Genomic DNA, 26,860 nt, shown 5'->3' with positions numbered 1-26,860 from the left:
CCAATTCCGCGTCTCAGGTCACTTCCAACATCATTGTCCTTGACAAACTTTCTAGTACCAATGACTTAACTGGATGGATGAAAGACTTTCTTCAGTTTTTGAAAGTGTTCAACCTATCTAGCGTTATCCCAAACAAATTTGGTGAAACAGAGAAGCCAATTACATAAAAAAGCTTATATTATTCAAATCTTTTCTACACATGTTACCTGAGAATACTATCCAAAGTGGGCAACTCAAGCATTATCAAAAAATGCTGATCTGTTTGACGTTATTTTAGGCGCCATGTCTCTCACTCAAGACGAAGAATCTGATACATCCATCCTCTCTCAAATTCATAATTTATCATATGATGGTAAGGAAGATGCTTTCTTCTTCTGCAATGACGTCCGCAACCTCATCACAAGACCTCATCAGAATTCAATCTCCATCCCTGACGTTGTCATATGCGAAATTCTACTCCAAGGATTGAAAGGCCCTTATAAGACTCTCCAATCCAAATACGCTCTGGGTGAAAGTAACAAAAATATCTCCTCCATTTTGCAGGATATTCAATGGTTATATCACTTACATGGTACCTCATCTGTAGTTCCATCCACCAAATCTGGTTCTGCGACTTCATCCAAAACAAATGTTGCACACGACAAGGGTAAACATGAAAATAAAGGTCCTACCACATCCTCGACTACAAAAAAGTCTGGCTCTACTTCAAAAACATTTAAGAAGGCAAGTCCTCCTAAAAAACGGCTGGAAAAGGCACAAAATATCTCTTCTGATTATCAGCATCCTCCACCTCCGTCCAATGATGGTTACGAACTTAGGCCTCCTTCAACAGTGAACGAAGTAATTCTTAGGCCTTCATCCAAATTAACTGATGCGAATTCTAAACCTCAACCTTCCTTATCTGATTATGATAACACCGACGCTGAAGATTATCCGTCTTTACCAGGTCACTTATTACTCAACACTGGTTCATCCACATCTTTGATTCACTATTCTGACCTTCTTCATAATATGAAACGTACCACTGATACGATGGTGCCGGATGCTCAGAGCAGACCCATTCCATTTCAAGCGTCCGGCTCTCTTGTGCTGAATTTCAAACATAAGAATTCCATCGCTGTCAGAGCTGTTCTAACAAAGTGGTTGCATATGATCTGTTAAGTTTAGATGAGCTACACAAAGCAGGTATTACGGCTAACTTTACCAAAATTGCGTGTGTGTCTAGGTGTGTCTGAGTCAATTGGTATGCTTCTTAATTGAATATTTTTTAATTTTCTGCTTTTTTTTAAACAATATAATGATATTCAATTAAAGTAGTTCTTATTTTCAATCTTCAATTTCACTCAAATGTCTTCTTATTCATATATTGGAAATCTGTTACTTGGCCTGTTTGTTTTTATTTTAGTCGTTACACTTTATTTTCCTTTGTTGTCACGAGAGTTTAACAGCAGTTTACCGAGTAGTTTGGTTGATATTTCATTCCAGATGTGTCCTCGGAAGGACAATCTGCTCCTCTCTCTCTTATGAGTGGGAAATAGATGGTTATGCAAAATATATATGGAGAAAAATACCTCGCTTTATATAGTTGTAGGATTTAATTTACACGCCACATCGTGTTATACGACATGATTTATTACTAAATCACGTTCCAACACCTTCTGTTCCACTTTGTTACATATATGTTGGTGTTTCACAATTTTCAATTGCGATGTATCATCTTTTTTCTTGTTGTTACGGCGAATATGGAATATTTACACGATAAAAATAGAAGTATGAAACATTCACACTATAAAAATAGGAGTAAGAAAAAAGGAGATAGGTGTAACGAAAGAAAAAGAAATTAAATTAAGAAGCATGTCTAATACTAATATTAATCATCCAGAAATTATCAATTTGATGGAACAAGATTATGACACTTCTCTTTCAGATATTCTTCTAATATCATCGTCCACATTCCTCGTTGGTTGATTACTCATGTTAATTGTTAAAATAGTTTATACCATCAAAGCTCATATTAGCCTGACCTTAAATTAGTCTCATCATCTTCTTAGAGTTTTAAACCTGGTACAGTACATTTTCGAATGCATTAAAATTTCAGAATTTGGTTTATTGGGGATCGATGAAAAAAACGGTGTAAAAAATTTAGGCTGTAATGGCTTTTAGTGGAACCAAGTATTTTGGGATATTTGGCCTGGGAACGAAACTTCCTTACGGTCAGACATGGATTGCACGTTTCGTCTTTGGCGGAACAAGGGGTTTTGCCAAGTTTTGGTAGGGTTCTGCGCCATGCCCTGTTGCTTCAACCGTCTTCCTGAACCCGCCTGTTAGGGCTTGTCTCGGCTGGTGTAGTTTTCTGTGCCAGTTGGAGGGTTTAGGGCTCTGAGTTAACGTGTCCCGGTTTAACAATCAATCGATCTTCGCGGGTTGCTCGTTGGCAGACAGCGCGAGAAATCCGTTGTTTCTGTCCGATGCGGCAATGTAATCTGGTCATGTGACCTCGCCTTGACCGCCATTAGGGGAGATTCATCCAGCGATGGCAAAGGCGACCCGTGAGAGAGGCGACTGGGATGGCACTGTTCTTAGGGTTAACAAGTACAAGTTCGGTTTATTATGGACGGTGGAGTCTGGTATTTCCTACCACATGTTGGGTGTAAACTACTCTTAGGAACCACTAACTATCTTTATTTCTTTTTTGCAAACCACCATGGATCGTAACGTCTATGAAGCATGCAGTGATCTCATTACTGAATTCAACACACATGTCATCAGTGCTGATGAAGTTCTTGCTGAAAAAGTAGATCATCTCGTCCCGATTCCCTTCAAGACAAGAGAAGACTTACAACAAGCAGAGACAGATGGATTGTTCTCCACCGACTTACTGCCGAATATAGACCTAAGGGTCCTACATTATTTCGCCACTCAATTGTGCTTGCAACGATATCCACAATTGATTAATACGCTGGAGGAGACTAGTTTGATAACTTTGGGTCTATTAGTTGAAAAAATGGGTACAGGACTATCTAACTGCACATCAAGATAATGAAGATGACGGAGATGATGATTCCATCGGTGAGGGACCATCACAGGCAATATCCATTGTCACTGACTATTATACTAATCCTGCCAATATTTGATTTGGGCGGCTTTTTAGCACGCTGCTACTGAAAAATTTGTAAATTTAATATTTTATATAGTTTAAAAACATGTTTAAATAAACTTCTTTCTAGCCTTTATCTATCCGAAACCAACACGCTTACTCCATATCAGAGTAATCGATCAACATTGAACCATGGGAAGAAGTAAAAACTTTAAGAGGGGAGGAAGAAACAATACCAGATCTCAGAAAAACTGGTCTGAATTGGTGAAAGAGAATGAAAAATGGGAAAAATACTATAAATCTTTGAATTTGTTCCCAGAAGATCAATGGGAAGCCTTTAAACTAGCTTGTCAAGCTCCTCTACCGTTAACGTTTAGAGTCACTGGATCTAGAAAGCATGCTAATGAAGTCTTACAACTTTTCAAAGAAAAACATCTACCAAATTTGACAAACGTTATTTTTGATGGAGATCATATTAAGGCACCTATGGAATTACCATGGTATCCAGATCACTTGGCATGGCAAATTGATACTTCCAAGAAAGTCATCAGGAAAAATGAACAATTTGCAAAGACTCAAAGATTTTTAGTCATCGAGACGGACGTAGGAAACATCTCAAGACAGGAAGCTGTCTCCATGATCCCACCAATTGTCTTGGAAGTTGAACCACATCATACTGTCTTGGATATGTGTGCTGCACCAGGTTCCAAAACTGCTCAACTTCTTGAAGCCCTGCATAGAGATTCCAATGAACCCACTGGGTTCGTGGTGGCTAATGATTCCGATTCAAGAAGAGCATACATGCTGGTTCATCAGTTGAAGAGATTGAATAGTGCAAATTTATTAGTGGTAAACCATGATGCCCAGTTCTTCCCTAAGATTAAATTACGTGCTGATGCAACGAATAAGAGTGGCATGTTGAAATATGATAGAATCCTCTGTGATGTCCCATGTTCAGGTGACGGAACCATGAGGAAAAATGTTAACGTCTGGAAGGATTGGAATACACAAAATGCTCTGGGATTACATAACGTTCAACTTAATATATTGAATAGAGGTTTACAATTATTGAAAGATAATGGTAGGTTGGTGTATTCTACATGTTCATTGAATCCTATTGAAAATGAAGCTGTTGTGGCAGCCGCTTTAAGGAAATGGGGGAATAAGATTAAGCTTGTCGATTGTCAAAATAAATTGCAAGGCCTTGTTAGATCCAATGGTATTTCTCATTGGTCTGTTTATGACAGAGAGATGAACGCTATAACTAAAGATTCAGAATCCACTAAGAGCAGCTGGTTTGAACCAACAGATGCAGAAAAAGAAAATTTCAATTTAGAACACTGTATGAGGGTCTATCCACATCAACAAAACACTGGTGGATTTTTCATTGCTGTTTTCGAAAAAACTGAAGACTTCTCTGAAGATCAATCAACTGCCGATAAAGAAGTCAGTAGAAGCCCAACAGCCCCACAACCTGGAAGAGAATCATTAAAAGACACTAATCCAAAGAAGAAAGCGAAATTACCGATCGATGCCATCGACGAACCGTTTGTTTTCATTGACCCTAATCATGAAGCTGTAAAGGGATGTTGGGATTACTATGGAATTGATGATAAATTCGACAAGAATTCATGTTTGGTTCGTAACGCCACCGGAGAACCTACAAGAGTTATCTATACTACATCACCACATCTTAAAAGCATAATTCAATCCAATGATGATAAGCTAAAAATTATATATTCTGGGGTCAAGCTTTTTGTCTATCAAAGAGATGACATTGAATGTGCATGGAGAGTTCAAGGGGAAGCTATCCCAATTATGAAACATCATATGAAATCCAAAAGAATTGTCAATGCCAATATGAATTTACTAAAACATTTGTTAATGGAACCATTTCCTACTTTGGCAACCATTGAAGAAAAGCATCTTGATGAAGAATTTGTGACAAATATCAGTAAATTATCATCTGGGTGCGCGTTCATCAATGTTTCTAGAAATGATGAAAATAAAGAAGATATATTCCTACCAATATGGAAAGGAATCAAATCTGTTAGTGTTATGATATCTAAAGAAGTCGTTCATGAACTCCTTTATAGAATATTTGGTATCGAAACATCAAGAACCGATAATAATAGCAAGGAAAGAATTCCTGAGGCAAAAGAATCTACTTAGACTTGTATAATTTTACTCTATTTACATAAAACGTAATATCAGCATAATTGCCAATTGCAGTTACTTACAAGCTAGTTTAAAATTAATTTAAAAATACAAATTAAGTGTATAAAATATACAACAAAAGAAGGAATGTAAATATTATTACACGGTTTATCGAGTTTGATTTTGACCCAATGTGTAAATTGCGAATGACCTATGAAGTTGACGACGAACAGAAACTTTTTGAGCATCAACAAATGAATCAACGACCACTTTAATTGCTCTGTCCAAATCCCAAGATGAAACAAATTCTGAAAGTCTCATTTTTGCGAATGATTCAGCAATTCTCAATATAGATTCCAAATGACGAACTGTGATTGGAAATGAACCTGTAGATATACTTTCTCTTCTTAAATCTGCATACACTCTACTGACCTTATCCATATCCATTTGATGTAATTTTGGATGTATTTTAGTTCTTGCATAGTGAATATACTTCATTAGTAACTCTTGAGGAATCGGTGAAATTTCTTCTTCTTTTTTCTTCTGACTTTGTAACCTTCTTTGTCTAGCAGATAATGGTTCTACACCATCTTCATTATTACCATCCATGTTTTCATCACCATCAGGTTGCCCTTCCCCTGTAAGGTTACCATCTATATTTTCCGGATGAGATCTTAAATGAGAATCAACAACAAAAGTAGCCAATCTCTCATCAGCTTCTTCATCAACTAAATCCCTTACAACACATAAGATATCAAATCTCGAAAGAATGGGTTCAGTTAGGCTAACATTTTGTGCTAGTGGTATCGTTGAATTATAACGGCCTCCATTTGGATTGGCTGCAGCAATAATAGAACAACGAGCTTGAAGAGTGGTAACAATACCAGCTTTTGAAATGGAGATACTTTGTTGTTCCATAGCTTCATGAATGGAGGTACGATCTTGGTCATTCATTTTATCGAATTCATCAATCAAACAAACACCTTTATCTGCAAGCACTAATGCACCACCCTCTAGAGTCCATTCTTTTGTTATTGGATCTTTTCTAACTGACGCTGTTAGACCCACAGCAGAAGCACCTTGACCAGTTGCAAAGACAGCTCTATGAGCTGTTTTTTCCACATACTTCAAAATTTGAGACTTGGCAGTACCTGGATCCCCTAACAACAAAACATTAATATCACCACGAATGGAATGTTTACCATTAACATTTTTTGGCACACCACCGAATAAGGAACATGCGACTGCCGTCTTAATATCTCTATGACCATAGATAGAAGGCGCCATTGATGATATGATTTTATCAATTATACCACGATCTCTGGAAATCTTTCTAAATTCACGTTCTTCCTCTTCGGTCCAGCCAAATACATCCAAACCTTCTTCACCCTCATTCGCTGAGTTACCTTCTCTTCTCTTCACAGAGTTGGCCTCAAGTATAGTTGCAAAAACTGGGAAACCATTCTTAGCGTTTAGGTTACCATCATAATTATTCTTGTATATACCAGTGACTTCAACTTCTTCACCAGGTTTGGAAACATCTACCAAATCTGCCAATAGGATAACTTCTCTATGTCTTGGTAAACGACCTGCTGGCACAGTTCCTGGTGATTCTTGTAAGGTAATTCTCTGATAGTTACGGTATACTGTCTTTTCACCATTCACTGTGAATGGACCTTTGGATTTACAATTAACACAATACGATATCTTAATTTCTTCGTTTGAATCTTGGAAAAATGGACCTAAGATGGTCCCACATTTAATACAGTTGAACTTAACATATTTTAGTTGGGGGAAAACACCTGTTCTTCTGGTCACAACACCTGTTACACGAACCAAAGAAGATAAATTTGATTCACGAAGCTCACGGAGACTATGAATAGTTGGAAAATCAGAAATTCTAACATGAATTTCAGAGTGAATACGAGCATAATCAGGATAATGAAGTTCGGTAGCTTCCATTGCCACTAGATCAAATATTTTCAACATTTCTTCCGGACACTTAGCCAAAAATAATGCTAAAATAGCTTTTGATTCTGCAAGATGTCTGTAATTAACTTCTAATGATTCTGCGTTCATTTCACCAAGTGTCCTAATACGGGCACCATATACAGATCTACCGGTTTCGTCTGTATATTCTAATAAAAATGATTTCAGTTCTCTTGCAATTGTTCTAGCAACATTTGGTTGAGTAATCCATTCAGAGTAACTGTTAGCCTTTACGTTACTTAAAGATTCTAAGGTCAATTCCTCCCTCAATGGATCAATATCCATATCACTTAATAGGTCATCATCACTATGTTCTAAATCTTCATATTGTCTTCTACGCCTACGTCTTTGAATAGGTAAACCCATTTCATCTAATCTTGCAGCACCTGGCTCTTCCTCATCATCATCCATATATGCGACGTTTCTCAACAGTCTATCTCTTTCATTAAGTTGAGCATCAATTCTACGACGTTCGTCGATAGATAATTCATGTTGTTGTCTATCATCCACTTGATTTAGATCATATCTATCTTTATTAGGATCATCACCATAATCTTGATACATATCATCACCTAACAGATCCACCTGATTCATCTGTTCTTCCACTTCATCAATATCGGGATCATCTTGAATTTCATCATCAGCACCTTCGGGATTAATCATATCGTGTTCAGCAGGAGAACCTATTGGTGATGACATAGGAACAAACCCTCTACCCGTCTGTTGTGGAGATGATGGAGGTAAGTCATCCTCGCTATCTGAGTTATCGTTGTTTTCACGTCTACGTCTCCTGTTATCAGCCATTATTCTTCTAATGATATTTTGCCAAGTAACTGTGCCTAAATACCAGTAATATACCTAACACGTATATCTTCTATTTGACGCCTAAGATCTATTATATCACTCTTTATTTTCGAGATTTCCAATTTTTCACAATTTACCCAATTAGGAAAAGTAATCACTATTCAAATTTTTGGCGTAACCTATCGCGATATACGGCACTAAAAATTGACTTGTGTCACGTGCGACTAATAATGTAATAAACTATGGACCCTTATTAAGGAACCAATAAAGCTGAGAAGGATTTGATGAGATATTGGTAATAGTATCACATTATGACAAGGTATCTTTATTTCTATTTACTAAAAGAAATATAACGGAGATGAGAATGATGGGTAGTCCGTCCCTTATATAGCCTATGAATTAATTGGGATGTATTGAGATGAGTTCACTTTTCGAATTATCGTTATTATTGAAATGATATATTAGTCTCTCTTTACTTATATAATAGAATATTTACAGGTATACTTCGTTCTGTTTTCATTTACTCATCCTTCCCATGCTTCTCCTTCTCGTTCTTAGCATCCAGTATAGCGAACTCTGAATCCCAAACTTTATTACCAGTGTCGACGCTAACGTTCTTAAATAATCTATCAAACACATCACCGTACCAATCAGCAGCAAGAGGTTCTAATCCTTCTTTCACATTGTCAGGAAGCTCTGCCCAGTCACTCATGTTATCTTTAGGGAAAATGATTGTTTTTGCACCAGATCTCTTAGCTGCTACTGCCTTTTCTCTTAGACCTCCTATACGTAGAACTTTGCCCGTCAAAGTCAACTCACCTGTCATAGCAACAGTTGGATCAACAGACTCATTTAAAGCCAAGGAAAGGAATGAAGTAGCCATGGTAACACCTGCTGATGGACCATCCTTTGGAGTTGCACCTTCGGGGCAATGTAAATGGATAGAAGCTTTTTCAAAAAACCTGTTCTCTGGGAAGTGTTTAGCTAAAAACATTTTGGAGAACGAATAGGCAAGACGTGACGATTCCTTCATGACATCACCTAATTGACCAGTACGTTCCAATGTTGGATGTCTACAATTATGCAAAGGTTGTTCTAGTACTGATTCCACGTATAATGAACAGCCACCCATATTAGTCCAAGCAAGACCCATTACGACACCTGGTGGTGTGGTTTCATATAGTCTGTCTGTAGTATAGACTGGCGGACCCACATAATCCTTCAAGTTTTCGGGTGTAATTACTATCTTAACATCATCAGATACTTTCATTGCCTCGACGTCATCCTTGGTCTTTTCGACTTCGATTTCTTCGTTGTTTGCAACAGTAGATGCAGTAGCAGAATCCTTTGTTGTCTTTTCAACCGTTTCTGTCGAGCTAGCAGCATCCTTCGGCGTATCATCTATGCTTAATTGTTTAACCACATTTAATGCGGCCTTACGGTATATTTTTTCAATATGCTTCTTTAAGTTTCTTACACCACTCTCTCTACAGTAATATTTCATTAGTGCAATAACCGAATCCTCTGATAAATCAACATTAGCGTTTTCCAAACCGGCACTCTTCTTAGCGCTTGGGGCTAAATATTGTTCTGCGATCTTTACTTTTTCCTCAGCAACATACCCAGTTAACTCAATAATTTCCATACGATCTAACAATGGCCTTGGGATTGTATCTAATGAATTAGCCGTGCAAACAAATAGCACTTTAGAAAGATCCATTGTAATATCCAAATAGTTATCCAAGAAACTATTGTTTTGTTCTGGATCTAAAACTTCCAATAAGGCAGAAGATGGGTCACCATGGATACTACCATGCCCAATCTTATCAATTTCGTCTATTAAGATCAATGGATTTTGAGTTTGACATTTTTTCAAAGCTTGAATGATTCTACCTGGTAAGGCTCCAATATAAGTTCTTCTGTGACCCTTAATTTCTGCTACATCTGTCATACCACCTACAGAAAATCTAAAGAATTGACGATTTAATGCACGCGCGATGGATTTACCAATGGAGGTTTTACCCACGCCTGGTGGTCCTACAAAACATATGATCTTACCATCAACTTTACCCAATAGTTTACCGACAGCGATAAACTCCAGAATTCTATCTTTGACGTCTTTCATTCCGTAATGATCTTCGTCAAGTATTTTTCTTGCTCTTGGGATTGAATATTGTTCCTTTGAGGTAATCCCCCATGGAAGGGATGTTATCCAATCTAAATAGTTTCTAATGACACCAAATTCAGACATGGAAGTTTCTAAAGTAGCCAATTTATTGATTTCTTCATCAAAAATTTTCTGAACGTTCTCCGGTAGTTGTAATTTTTCCACACGTTTCTTATATGTTTCAATTAATTTATCTCTACCATCATCAATGCCTAGTTCTCTCTTAATCCCTTTTAATTGTTCCATTAAATAATATTCTCTTTGCCTCTTTTGAATTTTGGTTTCCACATCTTTGGATATTTTGTTTTGTAATTCTGCATTCATTAATTCCTTCTTTAAAACTAATAAAGATTTTTCTAAACGATGCTCGATGTTCAATGATGCCAGAATATCTTGTAATTCATCTTCTTCACCAGCTGATACCGCCGCAGCAAAATCTGCTAATCTTGCCGGTTCCTCGAATATATTTGTTGTTGCCGATTGGATAGATGCAGAAAACGTGGCAATTTGTTCTCTGAACATTGTATTCAATTGGGAGATTTCTTTAAACACTTTTAGAATTTCAGACGTGAGAGCATTAATAACTGGTGATTTTCTATCAAAAGGTTCGTCTTCTAAATTGGAAACATTAACTAAGGAGACGTGATATTGCTTCAGAAATTCTGTTGGATTTCCATCTTCTTCTTCCATCTTTTTCAATTCTTCTTCACTGATGTCATCACTTTCCTGTACCAACGTTGTTGTCGAATCTGATGAAGAACTCTTTACAGGTGTAGAAATCTTCTCAACAACGATATTCTCCAAGTCAGTAGTGGTTTTGCCTTCTTCTTCTTTCTTTGCTGGTTCAGTTTCTTCTGTTCCTTCTGGGATTGGTGGTGGAGGAAGCAAATCATCCAATTGGATTCTCTTATGAGGATATAGCAATGCAGTCATTGTTTCCTTCCCAGTCTTTTCATCCTTACTGGGGAAAGCGCTCGTAATTTGAGCCAACACCCCAACGTTATAAACTTGATTCTTATCAGTAATGACATCCAAATCTGAATCTGAATCCTTCAACATGAAAGCACCTAAATAAGGTTGTTGACGTTCTAACATTTCCTTTATGGCGTTCATGACCCTTGTATCAGATATCACCACCGCTTTATAAAACCCAGGGAACAATGGTCTCCTGGAGATGGGTAATGCCAGCATCTCTGGGTAAACATCGGGAAGGGTACTATTTGGGGTAGATGAAGCTGGGGGCGGTGGTACAGAGGGAGAATCTCCGTCGTCATTTCCTGGTGGAGTGGAGCCTCCTGTCGCACTTGTGGATGACTTGGCAGTAGCGCTTCCATTATTCTTCTCTTTCAAGCCAGTGTCCTTCTTTTCATGCTTAGGTAGTTCAGTAGATGGTGACTCTTCCTCCGGAGTCTTCTTGTCGTTCTTATCTTTCTTCTCCGTGGAAGGAGGCTTCTTGTCATTCTTTGGATCTACCGGAGTTGAAGCAGGAGGAACGTTATTATTCTTACTTCTGAGTGATAAAATATTCGGTAAGGTTGTCTGTAAGGATGTATGGGCATAATCATGGATAAAATCAGGGGACTTTGCATTCAATTTCAAATGATGAGGTATGGTAGATGCGTATCTTAGTCTTTGGACACTGCGTAGTGTCGATGTGCTGGGTCTCCTAAGAGTTCGCTTTAGTAGCAAAGCAGAAGAGGTGGATCTTCTGAGCATGGTTGTCCTGGGTTCTGGTCTTGTAGCAGCAGTTTGGTTTGCCGCTTGTGCAAGTGGATGTTGATGTCTCAGTGGTGGTTAATTAATCATGGAAGGGACTAGTTGTAGAAAAGGGTGGCAAACTCGCGCGATTGTATTTTATTGCAAATTAATCTGTAATGAATGCTTAGCTTCGATATTAACATAAAATAGGTTGTATTGAGTTACATTTAATTACAGAGGAGCCCTAAGGAAGAATATGTAGATATATAGTAATAGTAGACAAACGGGCACAGCAACCTCATGTTGTCTGGTCCTGGTTCTCCTCTATCTTCGAGTCCAGCTCGGGATTCTGCTGTTGGGCCTTCAAGGCCTGTTGCTCTCGATACTTGGCCAAGTATATCTTCAGCACTTCAGCGTAGTTCTCAAACCCCAATGAATGCAACGATATCAGAATATCCTCCCCATTGATCGTCTTCCTCTTATCGGTAGCGCATCTGTCACTAGCCTCACTAGTCACAAAAGAGATAAATTCGCTAACACACTCCTGCATGCACTCCTTGGCATCCTTGGAGACCTTAGCTGAGCCTGGTAACGTATGTTTCATAAGACGTGAGACGTTGTTGATGGGTAACCATCTGTCCTGCTCCCTTAATTCGTGGATGTCCCTCTCGTGGAATCCCTGACCGTGTGATGTGTCTCCTGTCATATTGATGGTGTTATTATTGTTGGCAAAATGGGGTGCTGCTTCAATGACTATTCTCACTTACAATGGACAGTCCTTGTCATGTACTGATTATCCATTTGTTCATCTTAGTGTGAAGCTCCTCACTAACAGAGAAAGCAAAACACGAAATTGAGAGCGATGAAATTTCAATATTGACTATCGCCATAGAAGACACGTAAGTAGTCTGCATTAACAACTACACTGCCAGCTCATACGGGACCAGACACACGATATAGTGACGATTACCATGGATACAAAGGAGAAGGATGTAAATATTAGCCAGCAAATCCTGGAGAAATCCACTAAGGGCGCTACGTTCCTCATGCTGGGACAGCTCTTCACAAAGGCAATCACGTTCTTTCTGAACAGTATTCTAGTGAGGTTTCTGTCGCCAAGAATATTTGGGATCACAGCATTCTTGGAGTTTATTTTGGGTACTGTACTCTTCTTCAGTAGAGAAGCTGTTCGTTTATCCACTTTGAGGATAGATGACAATAATGAAGATGAAGATGAAGAGAAACAAAAATCAAATGTTTTACAAACATTGGCAAATTTTGCCTATATTCCATTATGTATTGGGATTCCCTTATCTATTGTGCTCACTACATGGCAATATAGAAATATAAACGCGTATTTTGTCACCTTGCCCTTTTTCACATGGTCCATATTGTTAATTTGGTGTAGTATAATCATTGAACTACTAAGTGAACCATTCTTTATCGTTAACCAATTTCTTTTAAATTATTCCACAAGATCAAGTTTTGAATCAGCTGCTGTGGCCATAGGTTGTATCGTTAATTTCATTGTCGTCATATCTTTTGAAAACAATTGGATTGATTTCTCCAAATTAGCAAGCATTTCCTCTGTCATTGACGATGAAATGCTTAGAGAAGGTGTGGCAATATTAGCATTTTCCCTGGGGAAGTTTGCCCATTCTCTAACACTTTTGACATGTTATTTCTATGATTACTTGAGGAACTTCAAGGGACAGAAAAAATCATTTAATATTAAATTAACAAAGATCAAATCAAGAAACTACATCGGTGAACATTCATCCTCAAAGACGATAAATAAACCATATTATTTCCAAAGTGATATCCTAGCACATTTTAAAAAGGTTTATTTCCAGTTATGTTTTAAGCATTTACTTACAGAAGGTGATAAATTGATCATAAATTCTCTATGTACAGTCGAGGAGCAAGGGATATATTCCTTGCTATCTAATTATGGTTCATTAGTAACTCGTCTACTGTTTGCCCCCATTGAAGAATCGTTGAGATTATTCTTGGCAAGATTATTGTGTAACAGCAATACGAATAGAAGGAATCTGAAATTATCCATGGACGTTCTAATCAACTTGACCAAATTTTACCTTTATTTATCATTATTAATTGTCATATTTGGTCCCGTAAACTCATCGTTCCTGTTACAATTCGTCATCGGATCCAAATGGTCTACCACTTCTGTGTTAGACACAATCAGAGTTTATTGCTTTTATATCCCATTCTTATCATTGAATGGGATTTTTGAAGCGTTTTTTCAAAGTACAGCCACTGGTGATCAAATTTTGAAACATTCATATTTTATGATGGTCTTCTCAGGGGTATTCCTTCTCAATTGTTGGTGTCTCATTGAATATTTGAAACTTTCTATCAATGGTCTTATCATTGGTAATATTATCAATATGATTCTTCGTATTACTTACTGTGGAAGATTTATAAGCAAATTTTACAAAAACTTGTACATTGATGAATCAAATTCGAATTCATTCTTCTTCAATTTTCAAAATTTCAAGGTTGTAACGTTAGCAGGAATTGCCATCAGCATATTCAATTGGATATTTATTGACGGATACGTGAAAAACTTCCATCAGCTGTTCATCAATATAGTGCTGGCATTATGTTTACTCGCCACCATACTACTCAAGGAGAGAGCAATTATCATGGATTTATTGAATAAACGGAAATATAATGAAAACAAAATCGTATAAATAAAAAATAGATAGATGATATATTATCAAAATATTTTTGACGGTAATTTTGGACTATACAGATTATGTAATACAAAGACAATAAATATCTTACAAAGTTATGTTAAAGAATGATCCAACGATCGAGGCTGACACATCCTTCCTAAGGTAATAAGAATGGTAAGTACGATACCACCACGTGATGAGGAGACCACAGTACGTCTATTAACTTTTAACGTGAATGGAATTCGCACATTTTTCCATTATCAACCATTTTCCACGATGAATCAATCTTTAATTAAAGCTTTCAATTATTTACAAGCTGATATAATTACGTTTCAAGAACTAAAAATTGAAAAAGCTACCGTACCTAAATGGGTACCGTCGCCTGACGAATTTCTTACTTTCATCTCGATACCTGTCAAAAAGAAAGGTTATGCAGGCGTTGGATGTTGGATCAGAAAATATGACGAGGGACATCCCTTGTTTGTTGTTGCTGCTGAAGAGGGCATCACAGGATATCTATCCTTAAAATTAGATGGTAAGAATAGCGTAAAGACTTATCGAGAGATGGACCAACTAAATCTGGGTCAAACTGTAGGTGGATATGATGGAATTGAAATGAGTAAAGATGAGGCCCTAGATTTGGATTCTCAAGGTAGATGTGTTATGATTGAATTGAAGTGTCAAATAGTTGTCATTTGCGTATATTGTCCCGCCAATTCAGGGTTATCAGAGGAAGGTGAACTGTTTAGGATGAAGTTTTTGAAAGTTTTGTTTAAACGAATTAGAAACTTATATGCCATGGGGAAAAACCCGATCTTGATGGGGGACGTCAATGTATGCAGAGATCTAATTGATTCGGCAGAATCACTCGAAGTCTTACGAATACCAGTTACCAATAATACTGACGGAATACAACTTGAAAAAAACTATTGTTTGAATTGTCAAGAGTTCGTAATGAATCCTGCCACACCTCATAGACGACTGTTAAATCAGCTACTTAAAGATTCAATAGTTCCAGATTTGGCAAAAGATGGAATTCTAGTTGATAGTACTCGATGGCTACAAACAAGGAAAAGAGTTAAAATGTACACCGTGTGGAATACATTGAAGAACTACAGGCCTGTCAACTATGGGTCTAGAGTGGATTTTATATTGACTAGCGATAAGCTCATCCCGAGCTTTAAAGAATCTGATATTTTAGCTGATGTGATGGGCTCAGATCATTGTCCAGTATACCTAGATTTGGATTTAAAGGGAATCGACCTGGAAGAAAATAAGGAAACTGTAAAGATTAACAAAATTCCAAGATTTGAGGCTAGATTTAAGTATGATTTAATGAACCACGATGTTCTAAAGATGTTTGCTTACCGCACAAAATTAAAAGATACGGAAATTAAATCAACGGCCTCTTGTTCAAACCAGATAACAAAATCTGTCTCAGGAACCAATTCTAATGCTAAACGTAGTAGGTCGATAGATACCTTCTTTTCTAGCTCAAAACAAAAGAAAGCAAAACTTCAGTCCTTTGCTGAAAATGCTACCAAATCAAAATCATCAGCATTTTTACCCATATCGCAGTCCCCACAGGCCGCAATAAAGGGTGCTAATAAACCGACAAATTCCATCAAGGCTTTATTTGGTAAAGCCCCACTATGCAAGCATGGAGAAGATGCAATTCTAAAGACATCAAGAACGAGCACACATCCAGGGAAAAGATTTTGGGTATGTAATAGACCACAAGGAGATACAGGTAATACAGAAAGTTCTTGCGGTTTTTTCCAATGGGTTTAGATTAATTATCGTATTTAATACTCTATAATAGGGATCATTTGATCCACATGCTTGAATCGATCATTGACATTTGGCATCATCAACTATTTCCTCCACAAATTTCTTATACCACAGTTTGTCATCTTCTCCAATCTCTAAGTTATTCACATCTGATGTTTCTTGAAGGGTGGTTACTGCTAACGGTGTGCCAATCAGGTCATCAGTCGATATGTATGTTCCTATCGCGGATGAAAACGCCTCTCTATCCTGGTAACTGACTTTTAAAAACGCTATTTTATCTTCTTGATTGACAATAAAATACTCTATCCCTTCACCAAATAGTCCGTGCGACCTTTTGAGTGCATTGTTTATCCATTGTTTCCACGTTATCTCATCTATTATGGTTTCTTTGTCAATTGATGTGTCCTGAGTGGTTCTGGCTCAATAAAATATGCTGTGTTAGTAAATATATTTGCTTCATCGATGACGAGTTCTACCTAACTAACATACATTTGGAGTTTATAGAATTGCCATTCTTTAAAATTATTTTTACAGGGTTCTATTGCTTTACTCATCCTCTTGATATCAATGTTAGGTATTCAATTGATCCTAGCTGCACAGCATTTCTCAAGCAAGTGGTAACTTGATCAGTTCATTGCTCCGCTCATTATGTTTTTCAAACGGATTAGTGAAAATTACTGAGGTGAAGAGCTATAATGGGCGGTAAACATTCAAGGAGAAGAAATTTCTATAAAAATAAAAATGCATCGTCTATAGTTCAATAATTTAAATGTACTGTATAATATATAAATACAAATTACTTAGGTAGTATCGGTATTTGTGGATGCTTCTGTCTCTTGCTCGGCAGCTGGCACATCGTCTGTTTCAACAGCCGGAGTATCCGCCGGATGTTCATCTGAATATGGCTGAGGTACAATTTCTGGAGGAATACTATCTTCATCAATATCAAAATTGCTATCTTGATCGGCAAAGCTAGACAAATCATTAGCATCTTCATCATGTCCTGTTAATAAATCGTCAGCATCATCTAGGAATTGATCATCCAACAGAGATGAATAACTTGGACCTCTTCTATTTGATCTGTTTTGCCATTTTGACAATAGACCATTGGTAGAACGTTTCGCTAGTTGATAACCGGCATATATCCCAGAAAAGAGATACAGACCTGTCTTAACGATATAATTTACAGCTTTATCAGTACCATTGTTTTCAATCAAATCATCTTCGCCAAGTCTAATTTCACCAAATCTTGCAAAACCACCATTTCGTCTAATACCACGTACGTAGACGAACCATGCCACGAGAACAAATATTATGAAGGGAATCAAGAAGATTAAAATAAAAGATCTTCCAGCAATGCCATGGAGAGTATTAAATTCTTGTTCTTTCCCTGGACATGGGTAGGTATCAGCTGCAACATGGAGTTTTAATCCACCTTGACATGTGGATAATGGGATCATTCTGTAACCAGTTGGTTCTGAAAATTCGATTAAATCAGGGTTCTTTTTACAGATATCAGATGCAGGAATAGGTGTTAACCCCTCAACCAATTTACATGTACCGTCATTGGCCTTATAGAAATTGTAATCACACTCGAAATCATTTCTAGTACAAGAGCAATTCTTTGTAATCCTTGTGAAATCAGTTAATGGAACATTACCAACAAAACAATCGTCATGGATCTTATGTAAGTATTGTTTTTGGTGACCGAACAAACATTCAGACTTTGATGGGTTAAGGGAAAAGTAATCAAAGTCATCTGAATCTTCATTATCAACATCTAGAATACATTGTCTCTTAAAACTGCCACTAAAATCAATGGTAAAAGTTTTAGTATTAGCACCTCTAATAGATGATGATTGCCCAATCAATAAAAATCTCATTGCTGAATCTTTTGGAACAGTAATCAGATCATCAACGATAATTTTTTCATCAGCAAATTTGTAGTCAGTCCATGTCTTCCCTGCATCCAACGAATATGAAAGGGTGTCTGTTGCGGTTTTATCTGCCACAAGGACAATGATACCACCATGGTCACCATATTCGTATTGATAAGCTCCTTTCTTTATTTCGGACCAGGTTAATCCTCCATCTGTTGTTAAGAACGTAGAGGCTTCGTCGTATGACTGTAGATATTCACCGACATTACCGATACCGACCATGTAGCCTAGAGCAGAGCCTGATGAGTATGTATCACGGAAGTCAGAACGTTCTGTGTAACCATGTAAATTCAACGAACATTTATTGAGATTTTTAGAAGAACATGAGTACTTCTTTCCATTAGAATCCTTGGTTGGAGGTTTCAAAAAATCCCAGTCGGCCCCATCGTTAAACGTTACCTTCGTTTTCAATTTCTTTGCTTCATTCTTGCTTCTTACTTGTTCTAAGTTGTCAACAACGTTTATCACCATTATCCCTTCCAGTCCCTGAATCTTCTCAAAATCAACTAGACCGGCATCGTTTCTATTGACTCCTGGTTCCAATGTAACGAAAGAAGTACCATTAGAATTTGATTTTAGTAGACGGCCAAAGCTTACACCACGACCGGAGTTCGTGGTATAATGTAAGAATACAGATGGTGAATGTGCTGGGATCACAGTAAACGCTTTCTGTTTGATATTTTCCAAATCTTGAGGTAATTTAGCTTCTGCAAATTCATCACCATCAGCTGAAACATAAGTCCTAAGTTCCTTTTCATCGTGAATCACAGCAACAATGCTGAATTCACCATCAGACATATAGCCTAATATATTATCAAAGATTACCTTCTTATCGTTCTTAAAGTAGTCAGTGGAAGAAACCAAAGTACGTTTGGTAGATCCTGTTTCCTTAACCTGACATATAATCATATTTTGATCATATGGATGTTTGTATTGTGAGCCACAGAATTCACAATGAATTGTGCTATCTAACAACTCTTTAAATGTTTGACCACCATCTTTGGTGATATAGGCTACTGGATGACAATCAGCGCTAAGAATTGAGTCACAATTCTTACCACCGTAGTAAATAAAAGTCTTTTCATCCTTAGCATGGAAGTCTAGTGGGAAACCTAGTTGGATGGTATCTGGCAGTTCAGTAGTTGTAAATGTGTAACCACCATCGTTAGTAACAAACAAGGTCCCATCTTTACCGAACAGGTATGCTGACGTATTGAAATATGGATTAAACACGACTTCTACAATGGATTCACCGTCAGAATCAAATGGTTGCATAGTTTGGCCACCATCGTGAGAAATATAGTATTTACCATCAGTGTCACCTAATATTACTGATTCATGATCAATGGAATCAAAATATTGGTAGAACATCATTTTACCGTCAAACGAGTTCTCCGTAACAACTATTGGTTCACCTCTATTTTTACCTTTATCTTTATGCTTATTTGAATCAGGAACACCCTTACAAGGCACATTCACAGTATCCACTTGTAGTTCCTTCTTACACTTAGTTCCACTAATTAATTGCATTGGTTTTAGTTGGATTGCATCATTCTTTGCTTTTGAACAGGCTCCTGAAAGGGATAACAATTTGTAATCTGGAACACATCCTCCGTTCTGATCCTTTGAAAATTCAAAAGAACATTCGTAATCATCCTTGGTACACTGGTCACAGATTTCTTCCTTTAATTGAAGATCTTCAAATAGTTTTTTGGAAATACATTTTGCGTCCTGCTTTCTTCTGCTGTAAGAGTATTTAACACCAGCAACACATTTACCTTCGGCCAAGGACCATGTCTCAAAATCATCAGTTTTACAAATCTTTCCATTGAAGAGTTCTGAAAAATCAATCGCATAAATAAAATTACTATCAGATGATGCCTTAGGTTGGCTAAAATCCATTCCACTCAAGACAAAATTGAGTCCGGAACCATCTGGAGTTGTGGAAGTAAGTGTAACTGGGATAATAGGTTTCTGTAATTGATATTCGGTCCACGATTTACCTTGGTCAAGTGAATAGTAAAATTCAGCCTCCGGATCGTCGTCCTCCTCTGGGTTAAAGGGAACAGCAACAATGACGTTACCTGAATCACCCATAGCAAAAACGGTTGGGAACTCAAAGGCTAACTGCCATGTTAAACCACCATCTCTGGAGAGAAAAGTTTGTTCATTTTCCCAATCAGAATTAGAACCATCACCTGCAAAACCAACTGCCATCATGATTCCTGCACTAACATAGTCATCACTCCCAAACAACATCATTGGAATGTGAAGTGAACATTTTTCAACGTCATCAATATCACATGGGAAAAGGTCTTTATTTTTAGAATCGACAATCCTCAAGTTACTCCAAGATTGGCCATTATCAACAGATATCTTCGTTATGCCCTTTGAAGAAGATTTTTCTTGTTGTTTCTTAGAACCCTTGCGAGCACGACGATTTCTGGGGAAAAACGAACCAAGCATTGTTCCTTTCAAATGCTTAGGTTGAGAAAGTTGTGAATATCCTCTAATATCTGCCTTGGACCATTCAAATGGTTCGAATTTTAATCCTGAAGAATCTGATATCAAGATCTCAGCGAGCACTGAAGTATCCTTCTCATCTTCTGTTTTCTTCGCATTGATAGGTAAAATAATTCTACCGACGGAATCTTCTGTTATCTTTCCCGATATAGAGTATCTTAATTCAGTTGGAAGATATGCCTCTTTGAATGTTACACCATCTCTGGAGACCCATAACTTCTTGGCGGAATTGGAATTATATGCATCTTCATTTGTTTGAATGAGGATACTAGAATCTAAAACATTGAATGAAGAGATTGCCAAATCTTTAAATGTATCTAGGGATTTAACTGTCTTCCCCCAATCGGATGTGACGAATAAGTCAGTAATAGTTCTTTCCAAAGTTGATTTCTCAGAATTCTCCTCTACGACTTTGTATAGACATAAGAGATTAGATTCGGAATCACCCAATTGAGACCCCTTGGTTGATCTAATAAATGAACATTGTGTTGTTTCGAGATGGTCCTTCTTCGAGGCATCGAAAGATGGTGCCTTGATTTGAGTAAACGATTTCCCATTATTTTTCGATACAAAGGTAAGCAATTGACAGCGGGGACGATTTGGATTATATAAGTTGCCAATCTCCTTCCCCGGTGGTGGTGGTGGTGGAACACTAGGTTTTGGGTTTTTATCAGCTTCACGTGGTTGGTTTTGGGCCCTCTTTTCACAAACATTGCATCTTACATTCAAAAAATCTTTGTTTGTTGGATGTGTAAAGAGTCCACATGGACTTGGGTCACCATTATCAGGAACATCAATGGAAATCTTTCTCCAGGAGTCACCTTGGTCGTCGGTAACGTAAAATTCACCAAGTTTTCTGGAGGTAACAAAGGCTCTGTCATGACTGTTAAATTCATCAATATCGACCCAAATAACATCGCCATCAATCCCCTTCACGGGGTTCCATGTTTCCCCATTATTAGTAGTACGATATAAGACATTATCTTCCAATTTCAGTAAGATGGTGGAGTCATCAAAAGCGGCTACATTAAACGATAGTTTCGAGATGGTTCTTGTCACTTTGGGCACAAACTCATCGGCAGCTAGAGTCAAGTTCAACAGACTAATGACGATACCGCATATGGGTAGCCATGAGAATAGCTTCATTGTTGTTGTTCTTGTCACTTGTCCTGAATGGAACCCCTTTCTAGAAACTCTTTGTAAATTTGACTGCTCTTTTTCACTCGCATTTAAATTCCCAGTTTTGTTCGGATCGGTGAATCTTAGGGAAAACTGCGCCAAGCCTTTTTTATTGTATTATCTACGTACATTTTACGTGATTTGGAAGAGCTATCTGGAGATCCACACTTTAGTGAACAGCCCCGTTTGATCGAGTTATACGTTAGTTCCGATACTTCGCTACTTCTATTGTGTAAAAACAAGATTCCCGTTGCATAGGCGGCGACGTCATATTTAATATATAATCGAAGCTGAGAGAGAGAGAGAGAGAGAGAGAGAATGCATTTGTTCATAGCGGAGGAAGTAAACTTCTTCAGCATAAGGTGTATGTAGATAAGTATCCCTTGGTGTTGCTGTAACATCTGGAACGACCCCAGTTTCATGGTTTATGTACGTAATAGTATCAGGTGAAGAGGGTGATAATACCCGGTGCTCTAACGTCCTTCGATCACCCAAACTACAAAGATATTTTTATATTGGACCCAGCAATGTGTGTAGAGAGCCCAATTGGCATCTCCCGTTTCAACTGTATCAATGTGAAACGAATCTGGAAATGAAATTTTTGTCCGCATTCTTCAATTCGGTGATGCGAAAATTAACACGGTTATTCAGTGAGAAAAGAGAATGTTCCTTTGTTCCAGTCCGTTTTAGATAATTACCTGATTTAGAAAAGTAGTTGAATTCCCTAGACATATATAAGGATATTAGTATTTTGAACTTTCTTCCGTTTAGTTCTCAAGACTACACAAGAAGCAAACTACCATTCAAGAATAACAAATATAAAACTAACCAGAGCCATGGGGAAGAAAATCGTTTTCAATATTTCCAGTGATTTCCAATTAAAATCCCTTCTTGGGGAAGGTGCTTATGGGGTTGTTTGTTCAGCTGTTCATAAACCTACGGGGGAGATTGTTGCCATCAAGAAGATTGAACCATTCGACAAACCATTATTTGCATTACGAACATTAAGAGAGATTAAGATCTTGAAACATTTCCAGCATGAAAATATCATTTCCATTTTCGACATTCAAAGACCTGAATCCTTTGAGAATTTTAATGAAGTGTACATTATACAAGAGTTGATGCAGACAGATTTGCATCGTGTGATATCGACACAGAATCTTACTGATGACCATATACAATATTTCATATATCAGACGTTGAGAGCGGTGAAAGTGTTACACGGATCTAATGTCATTCATCGAGATTTGAAACCATCCAACCTTTTAATAAATTCCAACTGTGATTTAAAGATCTGTGATTTTGGATTAGCAAGAATTATTGAAGAGGACACTGGTGATGATGAACCCAACGCACAATTACAAAACGGTATGACGGAATATGTGGCTACCAGATGGTATCGTGCACCAGAGGTGATGCTAACTGCTGCCAGATATTCCAAGGCAATGGACATATGGTCCTGTGGTTGTATTCTGGCTGAGTTATTCATGAAGAGGCCCATATTCCCGGGGAAGGATTACCGTCATCAACTAATGTTAATATTCGGTCTTATTGGGACGCCTAGTGGGAGAGATCTATTGTGCATTGAATCAAGAAGAGCAAGAGAGTATATTACCACGCTACCCAAATACGAGCCTGTCCCCTGGGAGAAGGTTTTCCCCAATGTTAACCCACTGGGAATTGATCTTTTACAAAGAATGCTTATTTTCGACCCACGTAGCAGAATCACAGCAGAGGAAGCATTAGCGCATCCATATTTGAAGACGTATCATGACCCTAATGACGAGCCCACGGGTGAACCTATCCCGAAGTCCTTTTTCGAGTTTGATTCCTACAAGGATGTGCTGACGACAAAGGACCTGAAGAAGTTGCTGTGGAACGAAATCTTCGGTTAGTTAAAGTTTAAGAAAATGTATACAAATAGCATCTTATATAATACGATACCCCGTTCTCATACGTGTGCATTCTCGCAGAAGCCGATGATCGGAATAAACTCTGCCATTGTGAGCACCAGACCAACCACTGGTTCCCTTAGCCCATATTATGTATATAACAAAAAGTATCTTATTACGTGTGTGTCCGATGCGGCGCCCCCGCAATTTTGACGCGGCAGATGCTGATTGGCCCTCATCCTTCGAGCAACAAACTTCTGCTGTTAAACTCTCATTCGTCCTCGACAGATCCACTCGACCCATCCACCGTGAAGCACACAGATATTTGTATATATATATAACAAGCTCAGCTGCTGCTTCTGTCCTTTCAACGTGAACACGGAAAGGTCTCTGAACACATTTTTTTTACTAAGTACTAAGCTAAAACAAACAAACAAACAGGCAAACAGGCAAACATGACAATCTCGAACTTATTGAAGGAAAGAGTGAGGTACCTTCCTTACTTGAAGAAAGTAAAACAACCACATGAACTGATCCCATTGTTCAAGAACGGTCAGTACTTGGGTTGGTCCGGTTTCACCGGGGTCGGGACCCCTAAGGCTGTCCCAGATGCTCTCATTGAACACGTCGAGAAAAACAACTTACAGGGCAAACTGAAATTTAACCTATTCGTCGGTGCCTCTGCGGGACCGGAGGAGAATAAGTGGGCTGAACATGATATGATTATCAAGAGAGCTCCTCATCAAGTCGGTAAACCAATCGCTAAGGCAATCAACTCAGGTCAAATTAAATTCTTCGACAAGCATCTTTCCATGTTTCCTCAAGATCTAATGTATGGATTCTACACAAGAGAACGTACAGACAATAAAATCCTGGATTATATGATCATTGAAGCCACAGCAATCAAGGAGGATGGGTCCATTGTGCCCGGGCCTTCAGTCGGTGGGTCCCCAGAGTTCATGGCTGTGGCAGACAAGATTATCGTTGAAGTGAACACGGCTACTCCCTCTTTTGAAGGTATTCATGATATCGATATGCCTGTCAATCCACCATACAGACAACCATACCCATACGTTAAAGTGGACGATAGATGCGGTGTAGACTCCATCCCACTGGATCCTGAGAAGGTTATTGCCATTGTGGAATCCACCACAAGGGATAAAGTACCACCAAACACACCATCCGATGAAATGTCCAAAGGTATTGCTAACAATTTGGTGGAATTCTTCAGAAATGAAGTCAAACATGGTAGATTACCTGAAAATCTATTACCATTGCAAAGTGGTATTGGTAACATTGCTAATGCTGTCATTGAAGGTTTGACAGATGCAAATTTTAAGCATTTGAACGTTTGGACAGAAGTGTTGCAAGATTCATTCCTAGATTTGTTTGAAAATGGATCATTGGATTTCGCAACTGCTACATCCATTAGGTTGACAGAAAATGGGTTCGAAAGAGCATTTGCCAATTGGGATAGTTTCAAGAATAAGATTTGTTTAAGATCTCAAGTGGTGTCCAATAATCCAGAAATGATCCGTAGATTGGGTGTCATTGCCATGAATACCCCAGTAGAAGTAGACATCTACGCTCATGCTAATTCTACAAATGTGAATGGGTCTCGTATGTTGAATGGGTTAGGTGGTTCAGCAGACTTCTTAAGAAATGCAAAATTGTCCATCATGCATGCCCCATCTGCAAGACCTACTAAAGTGGACCCAACGGGTATTTCATCTATTGTTCCAATGGCATCTCATGTGGATCAAACTGAACATGATTTGGATATTCTCGTCACTGAACAAGGTTTGGCCGATTTGAGAGGTCTATGTCCAAGAGATAGAGCTCGTGAAATTATAAAACAATGTGCTCATCCTGATTATAAATCATTGTTAACTGATTATTTGGAAAGATCAGAACATTATGCTGCCAAGCACGGTTGTCTACATGAACCTCATATGTTAAAGAATGCCTTTAAGTTCCATACCAATTTGGCTGAAAGGGGTACAATGAAAGTGGACAAATGGGATGAAGTTGATTGAATTTGAACAAATTGGAATAACAAAACGAAAGTAGACGATATTATATTATGCATATTCTTTATTTATAAGATGGGGTTGAACCCTTGTACAAAGTTTTTATTCTCTTACTAAGAGGTATTTAACTATTAAAAAATTCTGTTATTATTATTGTTATATTCTTCCTGTACAGAGTTCTACTTTAAGACGAGATTCAAAAAATAATGATCTCTAGCGGGATCGAACCGCTGATCCCGGCGTTATTAGCACCGTGCCTTAACCAACTGGGCCAAGAGATCAATTTCTGAAAAATAAAATTTCACTGTTTGTTTTATAGCATTTTTAACCCCATTGAAATTCAGCTAAAAGTACTATTCCTATGCTAAGTACATTGAAAAGTAAGCTTAAAATGTATGTATTCAATAACTGGCAATGGTTGGGTTGGGTTTGTCCTGAGTTCTTGATTGAAAGTTTTGATTTGGTAAAGTTAAAATATAGGAGTTTCCACTTTTAAAGAAGTTTTTAATAACAACTAATTTGGCAGTTAAGTATTCTTTCATCTCCAACGTCATCTACCTTTCAAATAGCAGACTTGGGATATTCAAGTCAGCTTTCTGGCATAGTGGAGACGGTAAGTCGGTTCAGTTCCATGTGGGTATTATTTTATCCATTCACCAAGTTAATAAACTAATTGGCTTTCAACTGGCCTATTAGGAAATTTAAAATCAAGACAATAATCCTATGAAAGTGAAAGTAATTCCTGGTTATTGCTTGTTGACTATTTTGTTACCATCTCACGCTTATCACTACATCTGTGGCGTGCCGCATCTACCACACCCAGTTCAAATACGAATATGACTCCGTCACCGCGTCGAAAAGAAAAAATGCTATCTAATCGTGGGATGAGTCAAA

The 26,860-nt window shown here is 37.9% G+C and overlaps 11 protein-coding genes and 1 non-coding gene across 12 annotated transcripts; 6 read left to right on the top strand and 6 right to left on the bottom strand.

Moving 5' to 3' along the window:
- Positions 1–282: 282 nt before the first annotated feature.
- Positions 283–1,161, top strand: NCAS0B05650 (gag protein; the record flags this gene model as incomplete). The annotated part of the gene is made up of 1 exon (XM_003674973.1): positions 283–1,161. The coding sequence occupies one exon, from the start codon at positions 283–285 to the stop codon at positions 1,159–1,161; it is 879 nt and encodes a 292-aa protein (XP_003675021.1).
- Positions 1,162–3,289: 2,128 nt separating this feature from the next.
- Positions 3,290–5,269, top strand: NCL1 (tRNA (cytosine-C5-)-methyltransferase; the record flags this gene model as incomplete). The annotated part of the gene is made up of 1 exon (XM_003674972.1): positions 3,290–5,269. One exon carries the CDS (start codon positions 3,290–3,292, stop codon positions 5,267–5,269), a length of 1,980 nt encoding a protein of 659 aa, XP_003675020.1.
- A 153-nt stretch (positions 5,270–5,422) lies between these two features.
- Positions 5,423–8,047, bottom strand: MCM2 (MCM DNA helicase complex subunit MCM2; the record flags this gene model as incomplete). The annotated part of the gene is made up of 1 exon (XM_003674971.1): positions 5,423–8,047. The coding sequence occupies one exon, from the start codon at positions 8,045–8,047 to the stop codon at positions 5,423–5,425; it is 2,625 nt and encodes an 874-aa protein (XP_003675019.1).
- Positions 8,048–8,567: 520 nt separating this feature from the next.
- PIM1 (ATP-dependent Lon protease PIM1) lies at positions 8,568–11,930 on the bottom strand (the record flags this gene model as incomplete). Its single annotated transcript, XM_003674970.1, has 1 exon — positions 8,568–11,930. The coding sequence occupies one exon, from the start codon at positions 11,928–11,930 to the stop codon at positions 8,568–8,570; it is 3,363 nt and encodes a 1,120-aa protein (XP_003675018.1).
- A 280-nt stretch (positions 11,931–12,210) lies between these two features.
- On the bottom strand, positions 12,211–12,618 carry HAP3 (Hap3p; the record flags this gene model as incomplete). Its single annotated transcript, XM_003674969.1, has 1 exon — positions 12,211–12,618. The coding sequence occupies one exon, from the start codon at positions 12,616–12,618 to the stop codon at positions 12,211–12,213; it is 408 nt and encodes a 135-aa protein (XP_003675017.1).
- A 265-nt stretch (positions 12,619–12,883) lies between these two features.
- Positions 12,884–14,626, top strand: RFT1 (glycolipid translocation protein; the record flags this gene model as incomplete). The annotated part of the gene is made up of 1 exon (XM_003674968.1): positions 12,884–14,626. One exon carries the CDS (start codon positions 12,884–12,886, stop codon positions 14,624–14,626), a length of 1,743 nt encoding a protein of 580 aa, XP_003675016.1.
- A 156-nt stretch (positions 14,627–14,782) lies between these two features.
- Positions 14,783–16,402, top strand: APN2 (DNA-(apurinic or apyrimidinic site) lyase APN2; the record flags this gene model as incomplete). The annotated part of the gene is made up of 1 exon (XM_003674967.1): positions 14,783–16,402. The coding sequence occupies one exon, from the start codon at positions 14,783–14,785 to the stop codon at positions 16,400–16,402; it is 1,620 nt and encodes a 539-aa protein (XP_003675015.1).
- Positions 16,403–16,462: 60 nt separating this feature from the next.
- Positions 16,463–16,956, bottom strand: POP8 (ribonuclease P; the record flags this gene model as incomplete). Its single annotated transcript, XM_003674966.1, has 2 exons — positions 16,463–16,817; positions 16,892–16,956. 2 exons carry the CDS (start codon positions 16,954–16,956, stop codon positions 16,463–16,465), a joined length of 420 nt encoding a protein of 139 aa, XP_003675014.1.
- A 246-nt stretch (positions 16,957–17,202) lies between these two features.
- On the bottom strand, positions 17,203–22,011 carry PEP1 (type I sorting receptor; the record flags this gene model as incomplete). The annotated part of the gene is made up of 1 exon (XM_003674965.1): positions 17,203–22,011. The coding sequence occupies one exon, from the start codon at positions 22,009–22,011 to the stop codon at positions 17,203–17,205; it is 4,809 nt and encodes a 1,602-aa protein (XP_003675013.1).
- An 869-nt stretch (positions 22,012–22,880) lies between these two features.
- On the top strand, positions 22,881–23,939 carry FUS3 (mitogen-activated serine/threonine-protein kinase FUS3; the record flags this gene model as incomplete). The annotated part of the gene is made up of 1 exon (XM_003674964.1): positions 22,881–23,939. One exon carries the CDS (start codon positions 22,881–22,883, stop codon positions 23,937–23,939), a length of 1,059 nt encoding a protein of 352 aa, XP_003675012.1.
- A 452-nt stretch (positions 23,940–24,391) lies between these two features.
- Positions 24,392–25,972, top strand: ACH1 (acetyl-CoA hydrolase; the record flags this gene model as incomplete). Its single annotated transcript, XM_003674963.1, has 1 exon — positions 24,392–25,972. The coding sequence occupies one exon, from the start codon at positions 24,392–24,394 to the stop codon at positions 25,970–25,972; it is 1,581 nt and encodes a 526-aa protein (XP_003675011.1).
- A 201-nt stretch (positions 25,973–26,173) lies between these two features.
- Positions 26,174–26,247, bottom strand: NCAS0Btrna9I. Its single transcript has one exon. It is a non-coding gene; the product is annotated as a tRNA-Ile (tRNA).
- Between the last annotated feature and the right edge of the window lie 613 nt (positions 26,248–26,860).

Source organism: Naumovozyma castellii, chromosome 2 (genome assembly GCF_000237345.1).
Source record: "Naumovozyma castellii chromosome 2, complete genome".
In the NCBI taxonomy this organism is placed as follows: domain Eukaryota; kingdom Fungi; phylum Ascomycota; class Saccharomycetes; order Saccharomycetales; family Saccharomycetaceae; genus Naumovozyma; species Naumovozyma castellii.
Note: the sequence above shows the minus strand (reverse complement) of the source record. Positions and strands in the feature narration are given on the sequence as shown.